This window comes from Leucoraja erinacea, chromosome 2, assembly GCF_028641065.1.
Source record: "Leucoraja erinacea ecotype New England chromosome 2, Leri_hhj_1, whole genome shotgun sequence".
NCBI classification, from domain to species: domain Eukaryota; kingdom Metazoa; phylum Chordata; class Chondrichthyes; order Rajiformes; family Rajidae; genus Leucoraja; species Leucoraja erinaceus.
The window spans coordinates 131,331,043-131,358,981 of NC_073378.1; the positions used below are offsets into that span (position 1 = coordinate 131,331,043).

Below are 27,939 nucleotides of genomic sequence, written 5' to 3' on the forward strand. Positions count from 1 at the left end.
GAAGCCATGTTGTGATTTTTATTTTGACCAATGAGTTAGTTCTGTCCACCACCACATTTCTAATAGTCCTGAAGCACACTCCTGAAGCAAGATGATAGGTAAATGAATGAGGAAGAAAGTAAGAACTGTCTTTCATTGTGTTTTTATCCATTCCTTGAATGTCTTATCCTCCACATATCTCACGTATCCAATTTTCTAATTCCCATTTGGAATGTGTTGAAAGTTTATTAAATTTTCGCAAAATTGTTTTATTTTGCTGTGTAAGCATCACCTATCCCGCAGGCTGTGTGCATCGATAAAAGAACCACAGACCAATGAGCTGCCATGGTCTTTATAAAACCTAAGAGTGGGCAAAGATCCCATGAGAGACATCAGTGAGGTTAGATGGGCCTGCCTTGAGGTATGTGGAGGATAAAAAAAGGATGTGTGAGAGAGAGAGACAGAGAGGTAGGTAATCTTGCTTTAACCAGCTTTCCTTGCAAGCTCCTATAAATTGGTATTAATATGCATTATGCCCATTTCTTTATATTTTCTTTCCTTTGTTTGTCCAACTACTAACTGAGCCAGTCTGATACCAAACACTCTTCCTGCAGGAAAGATGAGTCTTTCTGTGCCTTTTTGTCATCAAAATCACTTTCAATGAATAGGAAGTTTTGGAATGTCAATCATAGATTTGAGGTCCAGACAACTGATCCCTGGAGCCCCTTGTTGATCAAAACTAATATTTACACAAAAAAACGATGAGCAAGTTTATGTTGGAGATTATTGAGCAAAATAATCTTGCTGAGCAAAAGGTTTTAGTAAGTGGCCCAGATTTCACCGTAGAAGGTGTCAAACCCCTCTCCCGATGCACATTTGCTCTAGGCTTCGCAATCAGCAGGCCAAGCGGTAGATGAAGCAGGGATGTGCTTACCCAGAGAGGAAAGTCAAGAGTGCTCCCAACCAATTCCCGGGTAATGAATGTCCTTTTCGTTTTGATCAGAAGTAACGTAAAAAGTGTTCCAGCACCCTACTTCACAAACTGTCTTGCTATGCCAGCTTCTAAAATTTCCTGAAGTTTCAGAAGCCCACGTTGCTGCTTTATGTTCCTTCCCACATTTTTCCACCCACCACCCTGTCTTTCCAAGAGATAAATAAAGTTTTTTTTTGTTCTGGATATGATGTGGATCATAGCAAGAGAACCCCTACTTTGTTTCGGAAGGAAATGCAGGATTTAATTTACTCTAATTTTATCCGAGCTTTGAGTTAGCCAGGGTGTTGGTGTTGAGATGGCACACTAAAGCATCAGTTTTTGACAGGGCCTTCATAAAAGCTCTGTGCTGCAAACAGCTGTCTCTAGCTGCTCTGATCTGAACATGCAGCAAGTGAGTTTGGCCATTCAAAGTTAGGCTGCTTTTTCTTTTCTCCCTAACCCCTGCACCCAGGGATTCTTGGCAGTAATACTGAATAAACTAGGGTCGAATGCTCCCTCCATCTCTGCATATGGCTGCAGAAAGGTGGGAGCGAAGGTTTCTTCCATTTCGCTGGGCTGTGAAAGGGTATAAAATGGTCTTCATAAAATTCTCCAAATGATTATTGAATTTCTTAACTTCACGATGTGGCATGTTCTCTGCAGTCTATCTCTGAGATCAGGACGGGGTTTGGTGACGAGAGATTGGTGGAAAGGGAGAGTTTAGATTTGGGTGCACGAGGGCACAGAGGAGGCTGGCGAGTGCCGTGCATTGCAGCTAATCGCTGCCACACCAGGCCTTGAGATCTCATCATGCTGTTGATTGGATGCGAAACAAAATAATAAATGTTCTATTCCCCAGCACTGTCCTCCCTCCTGTTCAAACAAAAACAAAAGACTTGCTGCAGTGTGCAACTTGGTATAAATGTAAGTTTTCTTTCCGCCCGGCAGTGCACGAATGGTCACTTGATGTGTGCAGGCTGCTTCATTCACCTGCTGGCTGATGCCAGGCTGAAGGAGGAGCAGGCCACCTGCCCGAACTGCCGCTGCGAGATCAGCAAGAGCCTGTGCTGCAGGAACCTGGCCGTGGAAAAGGCGGTGAGCGAGCTTCCAAGCGAGTGCGGCTTCTGCCTGAAGCAGTTCCCACGCTCCATTCTCGAGAGGCACCAGAAGGAGGACTGCCAGGACAGGTAATGCACTTAAAGTCAGAACCAGGCAGCTCGTGGCCCCCCTGGCCAACCTGGTTTTTATTCAGTGCACAGGGTGGCAGAAACATGGCCATGCACAAGCGGGCTTGGGGATCGTTAATAAACAAGTATAAAAGTCGCTTGGTTCTATCCCTGGTTTGTTTGTACATTGACCAGATGAGTCCTAGCCCATGGGAGGCCGTAAGTCACACACCACCAGGAATTCTGAGACCTCTTAAAGCAGCATCTGTTTCTGCTACCCTTGTGTTACTATTTTTTTTTATATAGCTCTGGCCTCTTCCAAATAGGTTATTGATTTTTTTAAATCCAATGATTTTTAGAGATTAAAAACTCGCAAATATGCTCAGAAATCCAATGCCTTTTCAAGCTGACAGAGCTGGGGGCAGGGAAGGACATCCTATAAGGCTTGTTTAAAACGCTGCAAGGTTAGGATGACAACAAGGATAACTAGTAGCACATATCCACTGCAATCCATTCAATACCAACATCTCAAGGATCAATTGATGTAAAACAGGAGTTGTGGAATCACATTTATTACTTTATTACTTCCAAGTAAAGATTATTCTTTTCATTTGCAAGTATAACTTCCCTTCCCGTTCTTGCCATCTTGAGCACCCTCCAAGGTTTCGAGGGTTGCCTGTGTTTTAAAAATATTTTTCAGACCTCCAACACTGTTAGATGCAGTGATTGGGTACTAGCTCCCCCTGTAAATCACATGGCTTTAGGGTTTAGGCCCTACCATCGAAACCAAGAACTCTCTGTACAAATCCTGCATTCTGTAAAGCATACCAATTCCTCCAGTTTGTCAATGGCTGTAGCAGCTGCATTTGTAAATAAAGCAATTACCCCAGGGACAAGGACTGGGAATTAAATAGTGTAAGAATAGATTTGAAAGTATAGTGCACTTTTTTTTCTCTGGCCACTTCCAGTGCTGATTTGTAACCACATTAAATATGCATGTTGGCATCCTTGCGTGACTTCTCCCTTTGTGAGCCGTCCTGAGCAAGCAAGCGTCTTGCTTTGGCAGACTTGAATCTTGCCGTTTCTTGACAGGGTGAAGTGATTGTATAAATTACCTGTCTTGAACTCTTCCCCAGTCAAATTACTGATGCTCTGGATTTCTAACCCACATTAGCTTGCAGCCGGCACCTTCATGCCCAACTATAGTAATAGCAATGGAACTGCAGGCTTGACAGACAAGAGAAGGGATGTAACAGCAACAAACGAGGATTCTCAGTATCCATATTATTTTTCCAATTTTACATTGTGTGATGACCTAGCTTAATAAAACTGCACACAACAGGATTCCCATGGCAGAAGACCATTAACTGTTCTCTCATTTTAACTTGATGTAAAGACTTTTAGCGAGTCCAGTCCTTAATTCCCACTTCCGCCAGCAGCTCTATATGAGGTAAAACGTCTGTCCCGCTGAGTTACTCCAGCATTTTGTGTCTAGAAACATAGAAACATAGAAATTAGGTGCAGGAGTAGGCCATTCGGCCCTTCGAGCATGCACCGCCATTCAATATGATCATGGCTGATCATCCAACTCAGTATCCCGTACCTGCCTTCTCTCCATACCCCCTGATCCCCTTAGCCACAAGGGCCACATCTAACTCCCTCTTAAATACAGCCAATGAACTGGCCTCAACTACCCTCTGTGGCAGAGAGTTCCAGAGATTCACCACTCTCTGTGTGAAAAAAGTTCTTCTCATCTTGGTTTTAAAGGATTTCCCCCTTATCCTTAAGTGTCTATTTTGTGTCTATATTCTGCATTAACTTCCTTACTTGGATGAAGATGAACAAATACTACCTTGTTCACTCTCTACTTCTCTTTGCACGTCTTAAGAATGGATTTGGAGAAGGCTCTTTTCTCCACCTGCTGTTTGTGGGAGTTTTATGATTTTGAAGTTCCGTAGACCTTACGATTAATGAGACTTCCTTCAAAGCCGGTGGATGATTTTAACCATTTTGTGCTGGGGCACAAATTGGAGATTTGTTTTGTCCCCTCACTGCTTACAACTGACATGTCTGTTTATATTTTATTTTGAAGTCATTTGTCAGTGGCTTCATTCTCTAGACGAATTCGCATGATTCTTTGTCAGATTTGAAGGTTCTCATTTCTGACTAATGTCCTTCCTTTATCATCGCTGTAAACTAGTTTGTTTTTGTACTTTGTCTGAAGGAATGCGAATTGACCATGTCCAGCAGAGTTGTCTTAGTCTTATGTTGTTGCCGGTTCTTTTAAGAAGATAATCTTCTAGCTGTACACCAAGTATGAAATCAGCATAACATGGGAATAGGCTTCCCCCAGGCTGTAAATGGGCATTCAGTACAACCCAGCAGGATGCATATAGACTTCTCTAACTTCAAGTAATCCTAGCTTTCCCTTTCTCCATCCCTCCCCCATCCTAGTTCTCCGACCAGTCTGACTGTCCTCCTGATTACATTTTATCACTGTGCTTCGTTGTCACCTACCCCTAGCTAACAATGATCTATTCTACATTTTCCTTGTACTTTGTCTCCTTTGATGTCTCATTTTCGCACCTTACCCTTCCATATCTGGGTCTCCTCACCCCTGATTCTAGGTCTGAAGAAGGGTCTTGACCAGAAACATCACCCAGTCCTTTAATCCAGAAATGCAGCCTGTCCCGCTGAGTTACTCCAGCATTTTGTGTCTATTCTGCATTTCTTCCTTACTTGGATGAAGATGAACAAATACCACCTTGTTCAGTATTTGAGTGTTAGTTGCTTTAAAAGTACTTGACCAAGCTGCACAGGTGGTGAAGTGCCTTCATTTTCCTGTTGAATGTTAGAGATGGAAGAGGAGAGAGAAACTGGAATGTGTTAGGTAGTCCTGGCCTGAAACGTCACATATCTGTGTTCTCCAAAGATGCTGCCTGACCCGCTGAGTTACTCCAGTACTGTCTTGTTTTGTAAACCAGCATTTGCAGTTCCTCGTTTCAGGAATGTGTTATGATCATCCCTGATCACTTTCCTCGATCAATGAAAGTCCTTGACTGACGGATTGTGCACTTATCAGCATTCTCCAAGGACCTAATCAGTCGTGACTTTATCTGTACTCCAGTGCCTATTTCTTTTGGCTCTTGATGTCTTTGTTGGGTGAGAACATTGATGAAATGAAACGTGCTCCTCCTAAACCTCAACATTTGCCTATTCTGTTCCCCACAGTGCGGCTCAGCTCTCCAGCTCATCCACCATTGCTCTAACCTTAGGTTCTGAGTTTGCCCCTAGTTTGACATTATTGCTTCCACACGGAAAGAAAACCGAAGATATTTGGTTTCTTCAGTGCTACAATGCTCCTTCCTAGTAAGAGGGTGTTGAAACAATGATGGAGTTGACCAACTTGTACCGATGTCTGCAGCAAACACATATGGAAAACATAAGTGGTGAGCTTTGGGAACCTCTCAGTAATGCTCTAACGCAGCTGACATCCCAGGACCTGTGTTTTCTAATTTTGTATAACATCATTGGCAACTGGCCATCGTTCCATTACTTTTGCTTGGTGCTGTGCTGGCCACTATTCCTTTCTGGATATTTAATTTGCTGCTCTAGTCTAAAGCCAAATCTCAAGGTCTGAAGAAGGGTCGAGACCTGAAATGTCAACCTATTCCTTCTCTCCAGTGACGCTGAGTTACTCCAGCATTTTGTGTCGTATCTTCGGGTTTAAACGGCATCTGCAGTTTCTCCCTACTCATTGTCACACATCCATTTTGTTCCCCTCTCTTGTTTCCTGAGGAATTCTGATTCTCAAGAAGATATCTGTATGAAGACATCACAAGCTTTAACCCACGTGGTCTATCGGTCCCACCAATGTCTCTGCAGTAGGCTACCAAATTGACAGATAAATGTGGATAGGCCCCTTGAGCAAGGCAGCATATTGGTGCCCCGATAGATTCTGCAGGTTGTGCAAGTTTTGCCATGCATCATGTTCGTGCCAAAATCCTGCAAAAACAAAGACTGAGAGAACCATTTGGTTAATTATATCAAGAAAAATTTTCCAATCCACCCCAAATGCTAGATCTCTTCTGCCAACAGTCTAAGTCCCATGCGGCATTTCTTCATCTTTTTTTAATTACTCGAATATTCAGTCTTACAAACTTTGCTGAGTCCTGATGGTTCTGAAGTCGTCCCCATTTGCTTTCTTGTCCCACACTGGTTGGTTTAGATTTATCATTGTCACGTGAACCAAGATACGGTGAAAAGCTTTTGTTTTGCATGCTATCCAAACAGATCATGTGATACTATATAAAAATACAATGATCCCCAACTTGAGTACAATAGGTGGGGTGCCGTAAGGCTCGGTGCTTGGACCCCAGTTATTTACAATGTTTATTAACGATTTAGACAAGGGAATTAAATGTGATGTATCAAGTTTGAGCATGCCACAAAGCTGGGTGGCAGTGTGAGCTGCGAGGAGGATGCTATGAAGCTGCAGGGTGACTTGGATAGCTTGGGCGAACGGGCAGATGTATGGCAGATGCAGTATAATGTGGATAAATGTGAGGTTATCTATTTTGGTGGCAAGAACAGGAAGGTGGATTATTATATGAATGGTGTCAGATTAGGAAAAGGGGAGGTGCAACGAGACCTGGTTGTGCTTGTACATCAGTCACTGAATGGAAGCATGCAGGTACAGCGGGCAGTGAAGAAAGCTAATGGCATGTTGGCCTTCATTGCGAGAGGATTTGAGTTTAGGAGCAAGGAGGTCCTACTGCAGTTGTACAAGGCCCTGGTGACACCACACCTGGAGTATTGTGCAATTTTGGTCTCCTAATTTGAGGAAGGACATTATTGCTATTGAGGGAGTGCAGTGTAGGTTCACCAGGTTAATTCCCGGGATAGCGGGACTGACATATGAAGAAAGAATGGGTCGACTGGGCTTGTATTCACTGGTATTTAGAAGGTTGAGAGGGGATCTTATAGAAACATATACAATTCTTAAAGGATTGGACAGGCTAGATGGAGGAAAAATGTTTCCAATGTTGGGGGAGTCCAGAACCAGGGGTCGCATTTTAAGAATAAGGGGTAGGCCATTTAGGACTGAGATGAGGAAAAACATCTTCACCCAGAGAGTTGTGAATCTGTGGAATTCTCTACCACAGAAGGCAGTGAAGGCCAATTCACTGGATGTTTTCAAGAGAGATTTAGCTCTTGGGGCTAAAGGAATCAAGGGATATGGGGGAAAAGGCAGGAACGGGGTACTGATTTTATATGATCAGACTCCAAAGGCCGAATGGCCTACTCCTGCACCTATTTTTTATCATTCAATGTTTCTAAAAGGGTAAATAAAGAATGTGAAATATTTTTCTCAATATTGGATTAACAGGTTGGGATACGTGGTTATGTTGGCTGCTTTCTCGAGGCAGTATGAAGAGTAGATGGTAGGGAGTCTGGTCTGTGTGATGGACTGGGCTGCGTCCACAACACTCTGCAATTTCTTACGGCCTTGGGCAAGGGAGCAAGGGAGCCAGGGAACCTTGGCGGCAGACACATCGGTCCATGCCGGTAAACAAATAGTTCTAGGATGGGAGGATGTTGGAGAGAGAATATTTGGAGCTGACAAAACGACTTGTATTTTAGTAATTAATGTGAGGAAATGCATGGACACTCAGAGTGAAATTCTGGTGATAGATATGTTAAGCTCTGGGCTCAGCAGGCCTGCAGGGTTCAAGGATAAATAGACATTTTCTTCTGGGGAAGTCTAAGCAAAATGAATGCTCAGCCTTTTATTGGTTTTGGTTCATTATTGTCAAGTGTACCAAGATGCTGTGCAAAGCTGCTTTTGCATGCTATTTAGTCACTTCATACTATGCATGGGTACAATGAAGTTGTACACAAATGCAACAGGTAGTGCAGAGAGAAAAATACCAGAGTGCAGATTATAGTGCTACGATTGTAGCATTATTGATAGAGGAAAAAAGTCCAAGGTCTGCAATGATGTAAGCTGGAAGATTGCGACTGCACCTTAGCTTATGGAAGGTCCATTCAGTAGTCTATTAGCAGCGGGGGAGAAGCTGTTCCTGAATCTGGTGGCCTGTACTTTCAAGCTTTTATATATCCTGTCTGATGAGAGAAGAGGAAATGAACCAGGGTGTGAGTGGCTGCTTTCCCGAGGCAGTGTGAAGTGAAGATGGAGTGGATGGTGGGGAGTCTGGTCTGTGTGACGGACTGAGCTACACCCACAACTCTCTGCAATTTATTACGGTCTTGGGCCGAGCTGTTGGCAAAACAAGCTGTGATGCATCCCGATAGGATACTTTCTCCTGTGCATCTGTAGAAGTTGGTAAAAGTTGCTGGTGCCGAATTTCCTCAGCAATTTTCTGAGGAAGTAGAGGCATCGGTGTGCTTTCTTGGCTGTAGCTTCAATGTGGCTATTATATTTTCCAATGATATCAGGACATTTCTTCACAACAGTAATGTGAGCTGGGGCAACTGACTGCTTACAACTGAGAGCGGTGCAATTTTATTAGGCAAAACTGTTGAAGGAGAGGATTAACATAGAGATAAACAGTGATTCCGACTTGAGGGGCTCCTGTTTGCTTCATTTGGCCTTATTCGGTCTGTGCCTGGATGAAGGGATCAGCAATTGTGGTTTACAGTGAGGATTTGGGGGTTTGGTTGGGGAAACAAATTGGTTATCCACAACTTGAGTAGCAGGTTAAGTGGGGCATCCAAGGTTACAGGAAGAAGGCAGGAAAATGGGGTTGAAAGGGGAAAAATGGACAAGCTGATAGAATGGTGGGGTAGACTCGGTCAAATGGCCCAATTCTGCTTCTTTTTTTCCTTATGGTTTTATAGCCTAGACAGCAAGCCTGAAGAAGTATATCTATTGTGTGTGGGGGCATTTTGGGAAGGTAGAGTTGGCAGTTGTTCTTACAGAAACTGAACCCACAACTATAACAGAAGCAGTACAGTGACAAATGCAAATACAGATGCATGTATGAAAGTGTTAACTACATGGCATTCACCGGGTTTGCACTAAATACTACTGACAAATAGTCATCCCAGTTGGAACGCACGTATTAGCAGAAGTTGGCCGCTCTGCCCCCTGAACCTGCTCTGCTATAGTAGAAGGCTTGATCTGATCTATATCTGATTGTACTCATTGTCATACACCTGCAGTAACCTGTCATCTCCTTGCTTGTCAAAATTCATTCTACACCTCTCAAAGATATTCAAAGACTCTGGTTTTCTCTGGAATGTCAGAAGTTCAGTTCAGTGCAGGGGCGACCTGAAAGAAGTACATACAATTATCAGAGGTATAAGGTCATAAATGATAGGAGCAGAATTAGGCCATTTAGCCCATCTCTACTCCGTCATTCAACCACGACTCTCCCTCCGAACATCATTCTCCTGCCTTCTCCCTATAACCCCTGGACACCCCTACTAATCACGAATCTATCTATCTCGTTAAAATATCCATTGGCCTCCATGACCTTCTGTGGCAATGCATTCCATCGATTCTCCACCCTCTGACTAAATAAATTAATCCTCATCTTCCTAGAGGAATATCCTTTAATTTTGAGGCTATGACTGGTCCTAGAGTCTCCCACTAGTGGAAACATAGAAAGGGTGGACAGTCAGAACCTTTTTTCACGAGGGTGGAAATATCAAGAACTAGAGAGTATAGCATTACGGTGAAAGGGGCGAAGTTTAAATAAGATGTGTGGGACAAGTTTGTTTTACACAGAGTGGTGGGTGCCAGGAATGTACTGCCGGAGGGGAGGGGGTGGAAACAGATACAATAATGACATTTAAGGGACTTTCAGATAGTAACATGGATGTACAGGGAATGAAGGGGTACGGATCACGTGCAGGCAGAGGGGATTAGATTAACCTGGCATCATGTTTGACATGGGCACTGTTCCTGTACTGTTCTGTTCTGTGTATAGAAAGCAACAATTGGGAATAAATGATTCTCAGACTGGGATGCTGTAATCAGTTGAGTTTCCACAGGGTTTGGAAACTGTTCACAATCGCTACCAAATGTCATTTATTCCAAGTTTGATGCTAAAAACTAGAAGGAATTGTGAAAAAGGGGGAGGATGTAAAGAGGCTTCAAGGGGATATACAAAGCTGTGTGTGAGTAGGAACATGGCAGTTGCAATATAATGCGCATATAGCAATATGTTTTAATGGGCAGAGATTGGGTAGTGATATTTAGGTGCCACTGAGAGCCAACATTCAGCTGCAGCGAGTGATTAAAAAGGCAAATGGTATGATCTTCATTACAAGCAAATATTAGTACAGGGAATAAAGATCTTTGTGCAATAATGTAGGGAATTGGTGAGAAGCATCTTGAATACGTATACATTGTTGGTCTATACCTCAATTACGAGATGCATATGGTGTTGAGGTAGTGCAGTGAAGATGACAAGATTGCAGGTCTGCTGAATGGGTAGGCTAAATCTGTATTCTCTTGAGTTGAGAGGACAGTAAACCTCTGAAAGTTGCAAAGTTTGACAGGTTGGACACAGGGAGTGTGTCCACTGCCGAGAAGTGTAGAACCAGGGGTCACGGTCTCAGTATAAAGGGCAGGCTGTTTAAGACTGCGGTGATATATTTCTTCACAGTAACCAGTGAATCTTTACAAATCTGTCCTAGATAAAGTCCAAGTTCAAGGAGACTCGGTCACCCAGTTCATTCCAAACAATAGGTTTCTGCTTATTAATGAAATCGAGGGATGGGAATGACATTGTGGCAGAAGATCAGCCATATTCGACCAATGGTGGGGCCGGATTGGGGAACCACATGCATGAGGGGTTAGGAGGGAGCGATAGATGAGCCATGATTGAACGGCGGAGGAGAATTGATGGGCTGAATGGCCTAATAATGCTCCCATCACTTAGGACTTTATAACCTACCTTTATGCCATGTGAACATTTTGCAATCATGCCTTTGGTGTCTTCATCCAGATCATTAATATGACGTGTCTTAAAACAGCAGTTGAAGCTCTGGCCCTGACCCACGTGACACAGAGCTCATCACAACTTGCCAAGCAGAGACCCATTTATGCCTAGAAATTCCTGTTAGCCAACCAATGTTCCATTCATTCCAATATCTACACCATGAGCATTTTATTTTCTACAAAAATCTTTGATTCCACATTTCAAATTCTTTGGGAGACTAGGCATAATATCCACTGGTTTTCCCTTTATCCAGAATGTGTAACTTCAAAGAACTGGAGGAAGGGTAATTTGAAGAAACGTTGCTTTTCATTTGATATCCAACGTGTGGGCAGCACAGTGGGCATCTCGGGTTGCTGCCTCACAGCGCCAGAGACTCTGATTCGATCCTGACTGGGTGCTGTCTGCATCGAGTTTGCACATTCTCCCTGTAACCGCGTGGGCTTTCTTTGGATGCTCTGCTTTCCTCCCACATCCCAAAGACAACGTACAGGCTTGTAGGTTAATTAGCCTCTGTAAAAGTTCAAGTTCGTGTACACTAGTATTAGGATAGAACTAGTGCACAGATGATCAGTGCGGACTCTGGGCCAAAGGACCTTTGTCCAGTTATATCACTAAAGCGAAATCTAAAACCATGTAGAGGCAGTACCAGCCTTCAACGCGTTCATGTTTCTGAGATGAAATGTGATCTCCCGGCCTTCCAAGTGGGAGCTGGCAAGTACAGAAGAACTGAGAGTGCTGGGAAGTAGCGTGGTCAGCATCCTATGTCAGCATGGAACATTCCCACACCATGTAAATCCCCTGCATTCATTACCCTGTCCATTCAGTGCTTTGGATATTAAATGCCTGTTTCTCGTTGCTTGGTCTGCGTCCGCATTCCCTTCCAGAGCCCCCTGCACTTCTGTGGTTCTAGTGCTGAAGTCTCAACAGCTTGCGTTTACCTGTTGATCCACCAGTGATCTGGCTCAGTTATGCATTCAAAATCCACCCCACTGGCTCAAATGCAAGTGTTCACTGACACTGCCACATGGTTTTTGAGAGTGCTGGCACATTGTATAAGATTGGATCCTGGCTGTTTGTCAGTTAAGCAAAAATAAGCTCATAGCACTATTTTTATCTAAAAATTAGGATGATTCCTTCAGGTTCTGGCCAGTGTTCATTCCTGTTCAACCTCACTAAAATAAATTAACTGGCCTTTTACCACTCTTTTTATCGTGGATGATAATGTCTGGTATTGAGGTCAAGAACCTCAGGAAGTAGAGAGCTGTACAACCAAAGGGCCTGTCCCACTTACGCAACTTTTTTGGCACTTGTCATAGGTCGCCGAAAATTTTCAACATGTTGAAAATTCAGCGACGACCAGAAAGACGCTACGACTCTTTGGGTGACTGAGGAGACGACTCACGACCATACAGGCGACACCCTGGAGACATGTGAAGCCTATATGGTCGTGAGTAGTCGCCCAAAGAGTCGTACCTTTTTCTGGTCATCGCTGGATTTTCAACATGTTGAAATATTTCGGAGACCTACTGTGTCTATGACGGGTGCCGGAAAGTCGCCGATAAAAATCGCATAAGTGGGACAGGCCCATTAGGAAATCATTTTTTCTAATTTAACTTGAGCTCTTCTTCCATCCCCAAACCTCACACACCATTTCTCATTTAATTCAGAACTGCCTCACTTTAATTCTCCCACTACTTGTTCAATTACTTTCCATGGGGTGTTTTTTTTTTTTAACCTACTACTGAGTACTTTTTATATTAATTCTTACATTAGTAGACCTGGAAAGACCAGCAGTTTGTTACCTGTTCCCCTGTTGCCCATTTTGTGAACTACAGGGAAGTAGTTGGCATTAAATTGTATTTCACTGGGCAGTTAAAAGTCAGCCACATTGATCTAGATTTGTGCACCAACCAAACTGGTTAAAGGTGGCAAGTTCCTGTTCCTAAAGGACATTGAAGGAATGTATGTTCATGCAGTCCAACAGTTTTACGGTCACTTGCGCTGACTTCAGTCTCGTATCCAGCCCTTTTATTTTGTAGATTAAAAAAAATACAGGTACTCTCGGTTTACCAAGGTACAGTGAAAAGCTTTGTTATCCAAACAGATCAGATATACCATACATAAATACAATCAAGTCAAACTCGAGTATAATAGGTGGAGCAAGAGTGCCGGATATAGTTCCCAGCATTGCAGCGCATCAGATCCATAGACAAAGTTCAGTGTCCACAATAGCATAGAGGTGAATTGCGCAGTGACCTAGCTTGTGGAAGGAGCATTCAGAGGGCAAGTAGCGGTTCCTGAGTCTGGTGGTACACACTTCCAAGTTGCTGTGCTCTTACAACAGTTCACATGGTGCTACACATCAATCTAGTTAACTTTCTGTCACACAAACAACATTGCTTGTATTTAATTTCTGCGATGACAGGATTTAAACTGCGGATTTTTTGGAGTTGGCTCCAGGTTTGTTCAGGTAACATAACCATGCGACCATATCCTGAATTGTTTTTCACATCTGTGGTAAGGGCAGCATTTATTGCCTGTCATTAATTGCTCCTTTCTTTGATGAGCCATTTCCAAATGCAGATGTATTGGCCAGAGGTAGACACAAAAAGCTGTAGTAACTCAGTGGGTCAGGCGGCATCTCTGGGGAAAAGGTATAGGTGACGTTTTTGGGTCGAGATCTGAAACATCACCTATTCCTTTTCTCCAGACATACCGCCTGACCCACTGAGTTACCCCAGCTATTTGTCTATCTTGGGTTTGAACCAGCATCTGCAGTTCCTCCCTACACGTTTTGTCTTTGTCTGCGAAATCTCCTTAAGTTATGCCTACTTTGAAGAAGTTGTATTTATCGGACTGAGTTATATCCGCACTGAGCTGATCTCTCTGGTTTCATCTGATCAAGAAGAATTGTACCTTTGATCAAAATGTGTGCTGTTGTATAGGACTGACTGTACTGATTTCCCCAAGTGACTTGATCATGGTGATGAAGGTGAGATGGGAGTGATAAAAATGCTTCATTTTCAATTGGTACTCTGCTTCAATCTTTGTACAAGTACTCGTTCATGACTGAATTAGCTAAGCAATGTGAATAATATGTAATTCACAGTGACTGCTGCTGTACGGCAATTATAACAAGTCATTACAGTTGGAAGTGCACAGAAGCTGGCGTGATTCTCTACTGTTTGTGTGACAGATAGAGGAAACCAGCACAGAATTGTTGACTCTGCTCATTATACTGTGAAGGGAAGTCTGTCCTTAGCGAAGATAGACACAAAATGCTGGAGTAACTCAGCAGGAATGTCAGCATCTCTGGAGAGAAGGAATGGGTGACGTTTCGAGTCGCGACCCTTCTTCTGTCCTCGGTGAATTGACTACAGGATATATGCTGCCAAATGTTGCTCGTCATTCTCGTTAGATTGTAAGCGTGCAAGTAATTATGCCTTTGGTGTGAGCAAGCAAAGCGGGAACGTGATTAGTTCCTGATCTTGTCACGGGTACCTTTAATTTGACCACCTTGTGGAATTATCCTCAGAGGGTGCAGTTTTTGACTCCACAATGAGGGTTCTGGTGTTGAGCTATGTTTTATCGCTCTGAGTTTCTAACCTCAACAGAATTAGAAGCAAATTTATAGATTGAAGGAAAGTCCATGGAATTTGATTATTTCCTGTCAATGTGAAACAGTTGGAATCTTCTCTGGATAAGAATATGTTCCACACCAAACTGCCTCCACTTGGCTCGCTTGGTTATCATGATATTATCAACAGAAAAGCATGCTGCAGTGGTTGATGTATGTGTATCCTGTGTCTACCTTAATGAACTAACTTTGTATCATCTTCATACATGTTGCAAGCTACTCTGGTTGAAATTAAACCTGTTTACAATGAGTCACCAGGAAGGCACTTTACAAAGCTTTGCACCGTGTATTCCAGATTTACTGAATAAAACTTTATGGGGAAAAAAAGACTCCTGTTCTTCATTTGTCTCAAATCTGATTAACTCTGACCTTGGGAATGCACAATCAACTCCCAAGTCTGAAGCATTTGTAGCCATGGAAAGGAATGTTATTTACACAAAACACACCATGGTTGTGAAGCTCATCTGATTTTTGGGTAGGGTTGGGAAGAATGAAATGATTTACTGTGCAGTCGTGTCTGATTGTTGTTTCTACCTCAATGTCCACACTTCATTCTTTGCACTAATATTCATTCATTACTGAATTCTTAACGCAATTGTGCTACTTTTTAGAATATGGGATTTATGTAACTATTCAACCTTGACACTCCTGATCAATGAGGCTTCTGTATGAAGTCTGATGGTGAAGGTTTCATTCCAGAGACTTAGGTGCTCAATACAGATTGCCACTGCTGCACTAAGGGAGCGCTGGCCAATTAGAAGTGCTCTCCGTCAGCAGACTTTCAATCAGAATGCAGCCAATCTCTCAGGTCAGTGACAACAGGTCCCATGGCACTATTCGGAGGGCCTTGACAGTCTCCACTATCGTGATCAATATCATCCATCAAACAACATCACTAAAGCCATTTATCTGATCATTATCACATTGGGCGTTTTGTTCCGTGCATTTCAGTTAGTTATTACAATGGAAACTGCTTGGAAAAATATCTAACTGGCTTCAAAGTGTGCAGTGTAAACTGATGCTCAGGAGATGTTGCTGGTAAGTCCTGCCTACTTAAAATATTTGCTTCAACTACTCACAAGTAACTTGGAATAGCCTGTCTTCATAATTCCTTTCTCTAGGTTCAAATGCACCTCTTTAAACTTTGTTTATTGCATTTAGTGCTCATGGTGTGGCCTGCTTTACATCGGTGAAACCAGCCGTAGACTCGGCGACTGTTTCACCTAACTCTTGTGCTCTATCACCAAGACCTGCGGGATCTCCCGGTTGCTAACCGATTTACCTCCCCCTCCCATTCCTTCCTGTCCTGGGCTGCCTCCGTTGCCATGCACAAACTGGAGGAACAGCACCTCGTAATCAGCTCGGGTAGATTATAACCTTATGGTATGAACATTGAATTCTACAATTTCAAGTAATACCCCTCTACCGCACTTCTTTCCTGTGCCTCCACTCCCATGCGCAATAGTTTTCTCTGATAATCACCCTGCATCGTACACATCTCCCAATCCTGAGTTCCCCATTTGCGTCCCTCCCCTCCCTGCCCCCTTCCACAGTATTCTCCTCACTTTACATTTCACTCCTTTTTTCCATGACGGACACCATTTTTTGTCTCCTTTTCACCTCTAGGTTTTATTACTTACTCCACCCATCTGTCAATACTCTCTCTGCCAGTCACAGCAATCCCTGCACATTTATTCCATCTCCACCTCATTTCCAGGTTTCTTCCACCCCTTTCTAGCATTCTCCTCCCTCTGCTCCAGTCATTCTGAAGGAGGATCTCGACCTGAAACATCACCTGTCCAAAGCCTCCACAGATGCTGCCTGCTCCACTGAGTTCCTCTAACGCTTTGTTTTGCTCAAGGTTCCGATGTTTGCAGTTTCCTGTCTTCATTTCTTTGCAGGTCGATGGGCTCATTTAGCCTAGAAATTCCATCCCAAAGACATTCAGGTTTGTAGGCAAATTGGCTCGGTGGGCTGAAGGGCCCGTTTCTGCGCTGTATCTCTAAACTAAACTATAAAAAATAAGATTTGGATTGGTTAGGGTGGGTTTGAAGTCATGTTTTGAGGTGAAGCTTTCATTCTGTAAAATGAATCCCCAAGAACTCCCCAGATTCACAGCTACCAGGGAGGAGACTGTACCAGACCTTGGGGAAGAAAGGAAGGAGAGCGTGGAGGCTAGAGAGGTAAGGATCCGCTGATATTGTGGAGCACATCTGTTTCAGCAAGGAGGGAGCGTTGGAAATATTGGAGCACTTTAGGGTGGATAAATCCCAAGGGTCAGATGGGACCTGTCCGATGATGCTAAGGGAAGTAAGGGAGGAGATTGTTGGTTGTCTGACAGAGAAATTTCACAATCACAATAATACTTTATTAGCCAAGTATGTTTTGCAACATATACGAGGAATTTCATTTGCCAAGTCAGTTATACAAATAAAAAGCAACAAGTACACACAAAATACATTTTAACATAAACATCCACCACAGAGACTCCACATGCCTCGCTGTGTGGAAGGCGAAAAAAAGGTCAATCTCTTCCCTTAGCTCTCCCGCGGTCGGGCGCCTCGAGCCCTCTGTTGACGGGACGATCTTCACTCCCATTTTGAGCCCTCCACGTAGGGACGATCTGGCTCCTACATCGGGGGGGATGTCAGTTCCCCCGCGCCGGGTGGTCGAACCCCGCGTCGGGGCTGGTCGAGCCTCTGCGTTCATCGGAGCATCCAACTAGCCTCTCCCGAGACTGCGAGCTCTTGATGGTAAGTCCCAGGCAAGCGATTGGCTCCGATATTAAGTACGCACACCGTGGTTGGGCCCAAGGTCAGTCCGAGGATGCCTCCAGCTCCATCGATGATAGGCCGCAAAGCGACCAGATACGCGACCTGGAAACATTGTGTCTCCGGCAAAGTATGAAACGGAAAAAAAATATTTTTCCCGACACCCCATCCCCACATAAAACAAACCGGAGAACATTTACACAAACTTATAAAGCGCACTAAAAATGTTTAAAAAGACAAAAAAAAAAACAGGCTGTTGGCGGGGCTCCCAATCATTTGGTGCCCCTGGTGGTATCTTTATTAGCTCCAGGTGAGGTACCAGGGTAGCTGATGTTGTTGTCCCTTTGTTTAAAAATGGACAGCGGGAATAAGCCTGGGAACTACACGGGTTAGCTTCTCAAATCCAAGGGGTTTTTTCAAGAGATAAGAAAATTGATGAGGTCATTGTGGTAGACGTGCTTTACATTGACTTCTGTAAAGCTTTTACCTGTGCTAGGTTGGTCCAGAAGGCTAGACGTGAGGCAGGTTGGCAAAACTGGATCCAAAATTGGCTTGGTGATGGGAGCCAGAGGGTATTGGTGGAGGACATTTTTTCCTTTAGTTTAGTTAAGAGATTCAGCACGGAAACAGGCCCTTCCACCCACCGAGTCCGCACCGACCAGCGATCCCCCCCACATTTAACACTACGCTACACACACTAGGGACAATTTAACATTTACACCAAGCCAATTAACCAACAAACCTGTACGACTTTGGAACGTGGGAGGAAACCCGCGCAGGTCAGGGGAGAACGTACAACCTCTGAATAAGCAAGCACCTGTAGTCAGGATGGAACCTGAGCTGGGAACTTGGTAATATATAGATTATGTAGGTGACTGCATCCCACACTGGTGGAACTCCATTTTCTTTTCCTTGTCTGGATTTTTGCCCTGAGCCAGTTCGTTTTAGAACTAAGAATAGTACAGCACAGGAACAGGCCCACAATGTCTTTGCTGAATATGATGTCAAGTTAAGCTAATGTCCTCTGCCTACAAGTGATCCATGTCACCTCATTCCATGAATATCAATGTGACTGTCTAAAAGTTTCTTAAATGCCATTATCATATCTGCTTCCAACACCACCCTGGGCTGACACCAAGTGCTGCAGTATGTCAGTGGGTCACCCAGCTTCTCTGGAGAGCATGGATAGGTGACATTATGGGTTGTGACCCTTCTCCAGACTAAGGAGTCCTCGATGCCAACTGATGACTCATTTTCTTGTCTTAAGCAAACTTTTCTGATACCACCACCAGGCCTGGCAGCACGTTCCCGGCACCCACCACAAAAAAAACTTGTCCCATGCATTGTCTTTAAACTTTCCCCCCTCTGACATTAAAGCTGTGATTTCTAGTCAATGACGTTTCACTCTGATAAAGATTCTGACTGTTTGCCTTATCAGTGACTCTCATCATTTAATATATTTCTATTGGGTATATTTTGTTCAGTGGATATCAGGGGAAATCAACAGTCAGTCAATGTTAGTTGAGGGAGAACTAGGTTCATAGCTCATCGGAGCTTTCTACTGACCTGAAAAAGATGGCCCATCGGTAGTTGCTTCCTTACAGCGCCAGAGACTCGGATTTGATCTTGACCGTGGGTGGCTGTCTGTACAGAGTTTGTAGGTTCTCCCTGTGACTGCGTGGGTTTTCTCCAGGTTCTCTGGTTTCTTCCCACACTCCAAAGATGTTTTAGGTTTGTAGATTAATTGGCTTCTGTAAAATGTACATTTCTCTAGTATGTGGGATAGTGCCAGTGTACCGTGTGATCGCTGGTCGGCGCGGACTCAATGGGCTGAAGGGCTTGTTTCCACGATGTATCTCTAAAGTCTAATGAAAGAAGCCTGTTTCTTTCTTCACAGATGCCTGACAAGCTGAACATTTCGATTGGCCATTTTCACTTCAGATATGCAGTACCTCCAGCTTTTTGCTTTAAGTTGGCTCGACGGAGGATGGAATAAAAACAAATTGCAGATGCTGGTTTATATCAAAGATAGATACATAATGCTGGAGTAACTCAGTGGGTTACGCAGCATATCTGGAGAAACTCAGTAGGTCTCTGGGGAAAAAATGAACATTTTCTTCAGATATGCTGCCTGAGCCGCTGAGTTATTCCAACATTTTGTGTCTTCATCTTGTACTGAAGATGGAGTTGGCACAGAGGAGGGTGGTTTAAGAAATAAACAGATGGAGGAACTCAGCGGGTCAGGAAGCATTTGTGGAGGGGAAGTACAGACAACAATTCAGGATAGGACACTGCTTCAGTCTGAAGAAGGGTTCCGACCTGATACGTCAATCTCCCTTCACAGATGCTGCCTGACATGCTGAGTTCCTCCAACATTTTGTGTTTTGATCCAGATTCCAGCATCTGCAGTGCCTTGTGTCCCCAGTACCCTAATCTCACTCTTGGAGTGCTATGTGCTGTTTGTTGCATGAGCTGTTAATCCAAAGCCCTGTCTGATATGAATATATATATATTGCTATCCCTTCTTCATGGCTGGATTAAATCCCCGCATTGTCAGTGCACCTTCACCCAAAAGTCCACAACACCCCATAGCGGTGGCACCAGCATCTTTGCAGAGTGATTGGGATGGGTAAAAATGCCGTTCAGGTCGGCCTCACCCATACCTGAAGCTGAGTAAATGGAGCTGCTGGTTCGGTGGGGTAGAAAAAAATCCCATAGATGCAACTATTGAAGAATGGATCCTGGCTAATGTTGATCACTTGGCCAGCAGCAAAAAATGGATCAGAAACAAAGAACTTGAAATGCTGGTTTACAAAAAAGAGTACTAGAGTAGCTCAGCGGGTCAGGCACCATCCCTGAAGAAGGAATAGGGCCGCCTATCCATGTCCTCCTGGGATGCTGTCTGACCCACTAAGTTACTCCAGCTTTTTGTGTCTATCTTTGGTTTAAACCAGCCTCTGTAGTTCCTTCCTACATATGTCCAGCTGTAATGTGTTCAGTCCATTGAAGTGTACTGCATTTATATATTTTTTCCAGTCGTTGGATGCGATTTCAGGTGTGACTTCCCAGTCTTGTCAAACTGACTTTTTTACTACAGACTTGAAGACAAGACGATCACTCATCAAACTAGAGAGGATCTGATTGAAAGTGTTTGTCTTGGTAATAGTATTGTCATCCCTGAATCAGATGGCGTATTGATAGATTTGTGTACATGGATTTGTGAACACTTGCCTGTTGCTGATCAAGCACTGTATGCATTTACAAGGACATCAGCTGCATCAATACTGGGTAGACCTCTCTTTCCAAAAAGCAGAAGGTACAGAGTGCAGAAAATAGTTTTTAGCATTTTAGTGCACCAGTTCCAGAGACAAAGTCCAATATCTACACTGGGGCATTAGGCAGTACCCTAGCCAATGGAAGGACCATTCTGAAGCCTGATAATGGAGGGGAAGACTAGTGGTGTGCTTCTCTTATCATCTGCGGGATGGGAGCAGTAAGGAGGAGGACGTCGGGGACATCTTTGATTATGTTGACTGCTTTCCCGAGGCAGGATGAAGTGTACATGGAATCGATGATGGAGCCTGGCCAGTGCGATGGACTGGGATACATCTACACACAACACACACACTGATATTTCTTGCAATTTTGGGCAGAGCTGTTCCCAAACCAAACTGTGATGCAACCCGACAGCATGCTTTCTATGCTGCATCTGTCGAAGTTTGTAAGTCATTGGAGACATGCTGAATGTCTTCAGTCTCCTCGGGAAGTAGAGGTGTTGGTGTGCTGCCTTGGCTGTTGAATCAACCTGGAGAAACTACTGCCTCAATGTACTGAAAATATACGGATTTCAGGATATGAAATGGTATGTTGTCATTCCAAATGTTCACGTCTGTAGTAAACGTGTCAGCTGTTAAAACGCTCAAGATGCTGGTGGTGTTGCAACTTTAGCTTGTTCCCTATGAATTGGGATGGCGTGGTGTTCAGTTCCAACTTGTACGCATGTTGGCTGGTACTCTAATACAGCACTCAACGAACGCTGTTCTTCAGACTTGTTTACCGGGCTGATACTCAGGCCTATAATTAGCTCGCATCTAGCAGCAGCAAAGTACATTGCCTTTTGTGGGTGCTTGTTTCTACATCAGCTCCAGCATTGCCCACAGCAATAACTACTCCTTTAAAATACTTAATTGATTGAAATCCTGAGAGGGTGAAAGGAGATGTGGAAACGTGGTTAGTGTGAACGGTATAAAGTGCACGTTTCTTTCTATAGAATGATGTTCCTGTTGTAGAACTGTTTAGAGGGGGAAGGCAGGAGAATGGGGTTGAGAGGGAAAGATAGATCAGCTCTCTCGCTGCTCCCCCTCTGTGATTCCTCCTGCATCTACATCACCGTCTATATCTCTCGTTCCTCTTTCTGCTGACTAGACTGAAGAAGGGTCTCGACCTGAAACGTCACCCATCCCTTCTCTCCAGAGATGCTGCCTGTCCTGCTGAGTTACTCCAGCATTTTGTGTCTATCTTTGGTTTCAACCAGCATCTGCAGTTCCTTCCTACACATAGATCAGCCATGATTGAGTGGCAGAGTAACTTGGAGCCGAGTAGCTTCATTCTGCTCCTTATGAATTTATGACCAGCAATTGTGCCTTGTAGCAATAATCCGGAGGCTCTGAGCTCACTTCACACCATGCCAGTTGGGGAATTTTAATTCAGTTAAAATGTATTAAACTTATTTTTATTTGAAAATTGGTTTTGTGTATTAAGCTTGCGTTATATATTAAATTGGTATTACTAACAGTGACCAAAGCTGGGGGACTGCTGCAAAACCCCATCGGTTTCAACAAAGAATAAAACTTACGGTCTTTACCTGGTTTTGATTAGTGTAACTCTCCCCTCAACCTCAGACATTCCAGAGAAAGCAATGCAAGTGTGTCCAACCTCTCCTCTGCACCCTCTCCAAAGCCTTCACATCCTTCCACCAACGGCTGACCAGAACTGCACACAATTCTCCAAAAGATGCTTGTGGGCACAGAATTGAAACAATGAAATTCTTACTTACAGCAGCATAGCAAGGCTGTAAACACAGTACTCGTAGATAACACAAACAAAAGTTTAATGAATGTTTAAAAACTACAATATTAATGCAAAACAAAACCCCAAAGTCCCTAGTGCAACCAAGATAGTGCATAAAAGGACACAAAGTGCTGGAATAACTCGGTAGATCAACCAGCATCTCTGGAGAACATGGATAGGTGATGTTTCAGGTTGAGGCCCTTCTTCAGACAGCGTGCAATTTAGTTGGTGCCTGGAGCATTCAGGAGCATTCAAGAGCCTGATGGTTGTCAAACAAAAACTCTTCCTGAATTTGTTAGTATGTTTTCAGATTTCTGTTCCTCCTGTTCATCCTGGCCATCTATCATAGTATAGTATAGTATATCCTTATTGTCATTTTCCCGAGTACTCGCATACCCAGAGGAAACAAAAAAATGTTGCTCAACCAGTGTCCATTCAGTGTGCAGTAAAAAAGAAATAGAAATAAAAATACATATATCATGAACAAATTAAACACTCTACTCTCTACTAAACATCCACAGCCGTTCCGATCGGCAGCGGCACGACAGTGGCTCTGCTGCAGTGTGTCCAGGTTGGTGGTTGGTGCGCGATACTTTGGCAGGAGGCAAAGTCCGTTTATCAGTCTTATAGCCTGTGGGAAGAAGCTGGTTTTGCAGCTAATGCTCCTGCACCTCTTCCCAGATGGCAGGATGGAGAATATGTGATGCGATGGGTGGTAGGGGTCTTTGATGATGGAGATGGCTCTGCTGATACATATATATGTCCAGCAGGAAAGGGAGTGGAGCACCAATAATCCTGCTGGCGGTCTTCACAATCCTGTCTAGTTGGTGCCGTTCGTACGCCTTGCAGCTCCCGAACCAGGAAGTGATGCCGTAGGTTGATGTGCTCTCGATTGTCCCCCTATAAAAAGTTTGTAGGTTTGTAGTGGGGAGACCTGCTTTCCGTAGTCTTCGGAGAGGGTGTAGTCGCTGCTGGGCTCTCTTGACCAGTGCTGTGGTGTTGGTCGTGGACGTCAGGTCATCTGACAGGTGGAGTCCTAGGAACTTCACACTGCTGACCCTTTCCACATCAGCTCCATCGATGTGCAGAGGTGTATGGTGTTGTTTTCCCCGCCCTCCTGAAGTCAACCACCATCTCCTTAGTTTTTCCCACGTTGAGAGTGAGGCTGTGGGATTTGCACCATCCTGTGAGCACCTCCACCTCCATCCTGTACGCCGACTCATCATTGTCTCTGATGAGACCCACCACTGTTGTGTCATCAGCGAACTTGTTGATGAAGTTGTTGTTGAGTCTAGCAGTACAGTCATGTGTCAGCAGACTAAACAGCAGGGGGCTTAGGACACAGCCTTGGGGCGAGCCAGTGCTCACGGCTATGATTTTTGATGTCTTACTGCCCACCCTGACTGTCTGCTGCCGTTGCGATAGAAAGTTCAGGACCCAGTTACATGTGCCAGCATCAACCCCCAATAGCTCCAACTTCTCCACCAGCTGCTGCGGAATGATTGTGTTAAAAGCGAGCTGAAGTCTATGAAGAGGATCCTGGCATAAGTATTTTTCCGATCAAGGTGTGAAAACGAGGTTCAGTGCTGTTGAGACTGCGTCCTCTGTGGATCGGTTGGCTCTAGGCGAACTGCAGTGGGTCTAGGTCGGCAGGTAGACTATTTTTGATATGCTGCATAACCAGTCGCTCAAAACACTTCATTACTATGGGTGTTAGAGCCACTGGTGGAAAGTCATTATGGCAGGCTGGGTTTGGTTTCTTCGGGACAGGGACGATGGTGGCACTCTTAATACAGTTGGGCACTACTGCCTGGCTGAGTGAGATGTTAAAAATGTCTGTGAAGACATCTTTCAGTTGCTCGGCGCAGTCTCTTAAAACGCAACCGGGAATGTTGTCCGGCCCTGCAGCTTTGCGTGGATTGATGCTGGCAAAGGCCTTTTTAACTCCGGCTGCGGACAGAATGAGCGACTGGTCACTGGGAGATGGCAGTAGTGCACGTGTCTGGGTGCTGTTTTTAACCTCAAACCGTGCATAGAACTCGTTCAGTTCATCTGGTAGAGAGGGGTCGTTTTGGCATATCCGCAGCGGGGGGGGGGGGGCTTGTAGTCAGTGATGGTATGAAATCCCTGCCACAAGCGACGTGTATCTTTGGCATTTGCGGAGTGGCTATTAAGGTTTTGTCCATACAGCCTCTTCGCTTCCCTGATCCCCCGGGATAGGTCATCATACATAAATGAGTACTTTGCCCCAAGAATTATTAATCAGAAACTTAATTACTGCACCAGTGGCAGCCACATATGAAGCTGCCAAGGCCTTTGATTTTGTTAACGTTCCCCTAAAACGCCTGGCAAGTTTTTCCAATGTTCGGATGATGCACATTGTTGTCAAGATGACATGAAATGGACACTTTTTTAAAATATGGGCATATAATTTTCTGCAACTTTGCATTTGTTTAAAAATGCCGTAAGTTCTCCAGGCCAATTTACAAACATTAAACTTTGGCAGGCTTGTTACACAAAGTATTGTATGATGGTTGGGAAAGGTGATGTTTCGGGTCGTGCCCTTTCTTCAGACTGAAACTCACGGGAAAGGGAAATGAGGTTTGTCGTTTCCCTTTCCCGTGACTTTCAGCCTGAAGCAGGCTCTCAACCCGAAACGTCACCCATTCCTTTTCTCCAGAGATGCTGCCTGACCTGCTGAGTTACTCCAGCATTTTGTGTTCACCCAACAAACCTATATGTCTTTGCTATGTGGGAGGAAACTTGAGCATCTGGAGAAAACCCCAGATTTTTGTGTCTATCTTCGGTTTAAACCAGCATCTGCAGTTCCTTCCTACACATTGTATAATGGTCATTTTGGTCCTAGAGGCACATGATGGATGATCAAAGTTGGGGAAAGTAATAACCTCTGTGTGCTTAATTTCCCAAATGATCCAGCCTCTTAGAGCAGAAACACTTGCTTTGCAATCTAATAGTGATCGTTCTATTTAGTTAGGGCCTGTTTTGGTAATAATAGTCAAGTAACACGGAAACAGGTCCAACTCGGCCATGCTGACCAAGCTGCCCCACCTATGCTAATCCCAATTGCCGACATTTGGCCCATATCCCTCTAACCCTATCCATGTACCTGAGCAAGTGCCATTTAAAACACTGTTATTGTGTGTGCCTCAGCTACCTCCACTAGCAGATCATTCCATATACCCACCACCCTCTGAGTGAAAAATACTGCCCCCCGGGTTCCTATTTTCACTTCAATACTGAAAAGTATTGTACATTCCAAAATGGCGTTGAAGCTAGAATGACTGGGACGGCATGGGCAGGCTTCCATTGGCACCCACCCCTCTTAGTGGCACCAGGACCTGAATGAATCAGCTGAAGCCAGGCTCCTGTTTTGGGGGAGCGACCTCGGGAGGAAGCCAAGATGAATCATCCATTCTGAGCTTTTGGTTGAAGGCAGATGTTAATGCTTGGCGTTCTCGGACATTCACGTGGCATTACATGTTTGTTGAGAATGGGAGTATTGGAGTCGTCCCCTACCTGGAACTGTAGACCTGTCCACCACCATTCACAGAGCCATGAGAAGGGCAGTGGAGCTCCTTTGACTTGGCTCTGCCTGTTGTATGCTGTTCTTGCTATTGGGCTTCATTGTGTTGTCACTCACAACGTATAAAAATACTGGAAAATGGATTAGTATAGATGGGTCCGATGGCCAGCATGGAACCCTGGGCCAAGGGGATTTCTTCTGCTGTCTTTGTCCCTGAGCGAAACATATGACAGGTTTAGACAGGATGAAAACATGAATCATTAAAACACAAAGCACTGGAGCAACTCATCTCAGGCAGCATCAGGTCAAGATCCTTATTCAGACTGATGGAGTAGGAAGCGGAGAAGAAAAAAGCCTGAGAAGTGAGAGATGGATACAGATAAAGGGAGGGGGTGGGGGGTTGGTCAGGGTTGATTGTCTGATGGATAGAATAAATGACAAAGGCTGGAGATGAGAAGGAGACCAGAAGGGTGTCATCCGGAAAGAAGAGCAGTGAAATGTAAAGCTGGAGGGAGTGATGTGGGTGGAAGGGATGGGGAAGAGAAATAAGATAAAAGGGGAGTGGCGGGGACAGGGTGACTGAGATAGTGGGATAAACGTGTATGTAATTGGAGAATTCGTGTTAATATTGTGGGGTCAGACACAAAAAGCTGGTGTAACTCGGCGGGTCAGACAACATCTGTGGAGAAAAGGAATAGGAGACGTTTTGGGTTGAGACCCTTCTTCAGACTGTGGAGTAATGTGGGGCAAAACGGGACGATTGGTGGACGATTCTAGGACTGATGGCTCACATGTAAGATTTTGGGCGTGGGATGTGTGAAACAACTTGTTTTATGTTGTGCATGACAGTGATTTGGAATTCCATGCCTGTATAGAAACAGAATCACCCTGAACCTTTAAACGGAATCTGTTCTTGAGGCAGAATAGTAGTCAGGGTTATGTGGAAAATGGGGCAGATGGAATTACCCAAGTAGGAATAGATGTAAATTTGATGTGTCCAATAGTCATAGTCATGGAGTCATACAGTATGGAGAGAGACCCTTCGGACCAACTTGCCCACATTGATCAACATGCCCCATTTGCACTAGTTCCACCTGCCTGCGTTTGGCATACGACCAGTTTAGACAGGATGAATACATACATCTCTAAACCTGTCGTATCCATGTACCCATCTAAATGTTTCTCAAAATGGCCACCTTAATTATTCCTCGATTCCAGCCAGAGTCCAATTACATTTGGGACAAAGATCCATCATTTATTTATTTGCCTCTGTACTCCACAATTTAAGATTTGTAATAGAAAAAAAAAATCACATGTTGTTAAGTGCACATTGTCAGATTTTATTAAAGGCCATTTTTATACATTTTGGTTTCACCATGTAGAAATGACAGCTGTGTTTATACATAGTCCCCCCATTTCAGGGCATCATAATGTTTGGGACACATGGCTTCACAGGTGTTTGTAATAGCTCAGGTGTGTTTAAATGCCTCCTTAATGCAGGTATAAGAGAGCTCTCAGCACCTAGTCTTTCCTCCAGTCTTTCTATCACCTTTGGAAACTTTTATTGCTGTTTATCAACATGATGACCAAAGTTGTGCCAATGAAAGGCAAATTAGCCATTATGAGACTGAGAAACAAGAAGAAAACTGTTAGAGACATCAGCTAAACCTTAGGCTTACCAAAATCAACTGTTTGGAACATCATTAAGAAGAAAGAGCACAGTTGAGCTTACTAATCACAAAGGGACTGGCAGACCAAGGAAGACCTCCACAGCTGATGACAGAAGAATTCTCTCTATAATAAAGAAAAATCCCCAAACACCTATCC

General features: G+C 44.1%; 1 protein-coding gene across 3 annotated transcripts in view; it reads left to right on the forward strand.

Moving 5' to 3' along the window:
• zftraf1 (zinc finger TRAF-type containing 1) overlaps positions 1-27,939 on the forward strand; it is a 122,080-nt gene that overhangs the window by 61,651 nt on the left and 32,490 nt on the right. For all 3 annotated transcript variants that reach the window (XM_055665358.1, XM_055665365.1, XM_055665352.1), the window contains exon 2: positions 1,901-2,139. In XM_055665358.1, the coding sequence (XP_055521333.1) occupies positions 1,901-2,139 (239 nt within the window). The remainder of the gene's footprint in view (positions 1-1,900; positions 2,140-27,939) is intronic.